Genomic DNA, 3,018 nt, shown 5'->3' on the forward strand with positions numbered 1-3,018 from the left:
TATATGTGTACCTCTTAACGTTGCACTAAAAGCATTAGCTAAAAATGTGTGCATAACAAAGGCTCTTACTCTTGACTCAAAGACTGCTAAATCAAAATCCTTATCATTCACAGAGCTTGCACTAGAAATTAAACCAGTCATCCTTACATAAAACTCAGAAAAAGATCCACTAGGACCTAAAACAAAACGTTAAATTAAAAAAATCATATTGTATGAAAAAAGCAAAAGCTTAGTTCATAATCTCTAAATTGACTTAAAAATTTGGCAGGCTATATATAGCCTTTGATGATTGGTACAATTATTAAGTAACTTTTAAAAATTCATTAAAAATCCAAACTTGATCGGAATCAGCTCAAAGTTGATACATAGCATAAGAATGTGTATACGTATCAGAAAAAATTATAAAATGAAGAATTCTTTATTTGTGATTTTTGTCAAAATACCCTGTACTCAGGATACTATAGTATACACTTTGGGCCAATCTTTGAGCAACTTGACAATCCACTGACAAGAAGCTGCAAAAGGACTATGCCAAAATTCTGTGGAAAATCTGCACATGCATAAATAGCACATACTTGAGACAATGATAGTGAGGTTTTGCATCTGGCTGTTAGCTTGACAGGCATATTGCCCACCAATGAAAGAATTCGGAAGTATGAGATCAGGTCCTTCGGCATAACTTGCCATTAAAGAGGCGATTGAGCTACTTGATTGGAAGAGTTGTCTAAAGTCACTTGTAGAAACACCTTCAATGAGTTCACTGATATTTGTAATACTTGATGTTCTAAAATCAAATATATTTGGAACTGATAAAAAAGATTTGAAAGTGATGCTATATAAAATTTATTATTATACCTTGAGTTTCGTTTCCAACCCATGTAGGACCCTGACCACCAGGATCACTACAGTAAAAGCATAGTAATCTTAACCGGTATCCTTGATTTATTCTGTATGTATCACCTGTAACCATTTCACCAGTACCCAAATCAGTAATCTGGAATTCTATAATAATAATAATAAAATTATTTCATAATACTGCTATTATGAAGCATATAGTAAATAGTGCATGGAAAGATTTCAATCAACACGCGCAGACTCTCCTTCCTCTATCCTTTTTCCTTCCTAATAGTACATGCATGTAGTATGAAATTATCTTGTTATAAGTTAAATCATGCATATTATAAATCAATTAAGTTATCCTCTTTGTATTAATGTTTCCAAACACATGCAAAAGCATTTGTTTGGGCTATGATGAGCTGTAAAATTTAACAGTAATTGGTCATAGACAAAATAAACATGACAAAAATCGAACAAAACCATGCATATGGATCGGAGCTAAATAAATCACCTTTTCCTCAAAGCTTTAAAAGAATTATAACTAAGGAGAGCTCCATAAAAAAGATATTGACCAGGAATTAACAGGAATTTTTGTGACAGAATGAGTGTACTATAGCACATGCCCTTGCCACAATCAGTGTAATATAACAAATGTGAAACATAAAATTAATGTTGTTCTTCAAAAATAATTATAGAGAGAATGCCACTGACTTGCTGCTTGCATTGCTTGCTGTAATATGTAGCTATTGAAGGTGCGGCTGGAATAAAAGGTGTGGCTCAAATTAAGCACCACCTACATAGTAATGCCAGTTGGGGAAGTCATTGATAAAAAGCTTCATTTTTCTACACTTCTACGCAGTTTATGACACAATAGTTAGGCTCTATTTATTATTTACAACCTTGTTTGTAGCATCTCAAGTTTAAAAGACTCTGACTGCTCTTTCTGGAGATAAGGACCTCGTGTAAACTGTCGCGGTAAGCGATGTTTGAGCTACGCCCCAGAAAGGGCCTGCCTGAAATACGGATCCACGCGGATCAAATGCGGATCAGGCTGAAATGCGGATCAACGCGGAACGCTCGCGGATTTGTATTGAAGTACGGAACAACACGGAAACTATACGGATCTTTCTGCAAGAATGATAGCTATGCATCAGGAGAGAAATTTATCAGCTCTATTTGAGTCTTTGATAGGAACTTTATCATCCTTGCAGTTTCAGTACATGCAGGTAAGCTGATGCTTATGATCACTATGTCGATAATATTAGCCTGTGTTTTATGACAGTTGAGATCTACAGATAAGCTGATATCCTCTTGAGCTATTCTCTTCAACTTTTGTAAACATGCAACCATTGCCTGTGATAATGAGAAAACAGACTACTACTAGATCTAACTACTGAGCAATCAACACACTCAACATTAGCTCAGTGTGCCTTCATGCAGTCAAGAGACAAGTCAAGTTATTTTAAAGTGCTATCATGGCTGTACCCCCCAAGTTCAACATAGATGGCAAAGTGGACCATTGTCTGGGAATTCCAGTCTTTGTTTTTTTACTTTATCACTGTTATTTTCTAATTATTATTATTCATTCTGCATGACTTATAGAATTATTATATTTTTAATCTTTATTATCATTATTCAGCTAACTACTATTATTTATTCATTCCATCAATCATTCACAGTCGTATAGTCTCTTAAAATTTTACTATTAGCTATTGTTACTCATTCATCATTTTTGTTTATTGATTTAATCTCATTGTATTTCCCAATTTCAGTGTACTATATGCTTCGGTTTTATAATTGCAAAATCTAATTAAAGTGAGATGAATGTATAAGAAATATAAATCATATGAATAAAATTCACTTGATAAGGGATCTATAGCAGTTTAAATAAATTTGTACTGTAAATGGGAAATGTATGTATGAACTAACTTGAAAATTAATGACTTTTAATAACATCAAATAATTTTTTAATTGGAATGGAGTACATTGTATAAAGCTATAAAACTTCCATATGCCCGCAATGCCATTATAAAAATAGTATGCATTAATGTTATAATGAAGATTGTATTTCTCCACTTTTCAGTGGTGATTCATAACCAGAAACATTTCACAGTCTGCAATACCTTGTGTATGACTAGCTGTCTACACTAAAAATTCAGAGCATTAATGTGTTGCAATAGA

The 3,018-nt window shown here is 33.3% G+C and overlaps 1 protein-coding gene and 1 long non-coding RNA gene across 2 annotated transcripts in view; one reads left to right on the forward strand and one right to left on the reverse strand.

Annotated features, from left to right (window-relative positions):
• LOC109583979 (adhesion G-protein coupled receptor G2-like) overlaps positions 1–3,018 on the reverse strand; it is a 13,529-nt gene that overhangs the window by 6,183 nt on the left and 4,328 nt on the right. The window contains exons 2-4 of the mRNA XM_019999527.1: positions 856–1,002; positions 576–806; positions 12–176 (exon numbers count right to left, since the gene is read on the reverse strand). Coding sequence (XP_019855086.1) covers positions 12–176; positions 576–806; positions 856–970 — 511 coding nt within the window. The 5' untranslated portion in view covers positions 971–1,002. The remainder of the gene's footprint in view (positions 1–11; positions 177–575; positions 807–855; positions 1,003–3,018) is intronic.
• On the forward strand, positions 1,848–2,647 carry LOC109583995 (uncharacterized). Its single transcript, XR_002185803.1, has 2 exons — positions 1,848–2,063; positions 2,120–2,647. It is a non-coding gene; the product is annotated as an uncharacterized LOC109583995 (long non-coding RNA).

This window comes from Amphimedon queenslandica, unplaced genomic scaffold (genome assembly GCF_000090795.2).
Source record: "Amphimedon queenslandica unplaced genomic scaffold, v1.1 AMPQUscaffold_13258, whole genome shotgun sequence".
NCBI lineage: Eukaryota > Metazoa > Porifera > Demospongiae > Haplosclerida > Niphatidae > Amphimedon > Amphimedon queenslandica.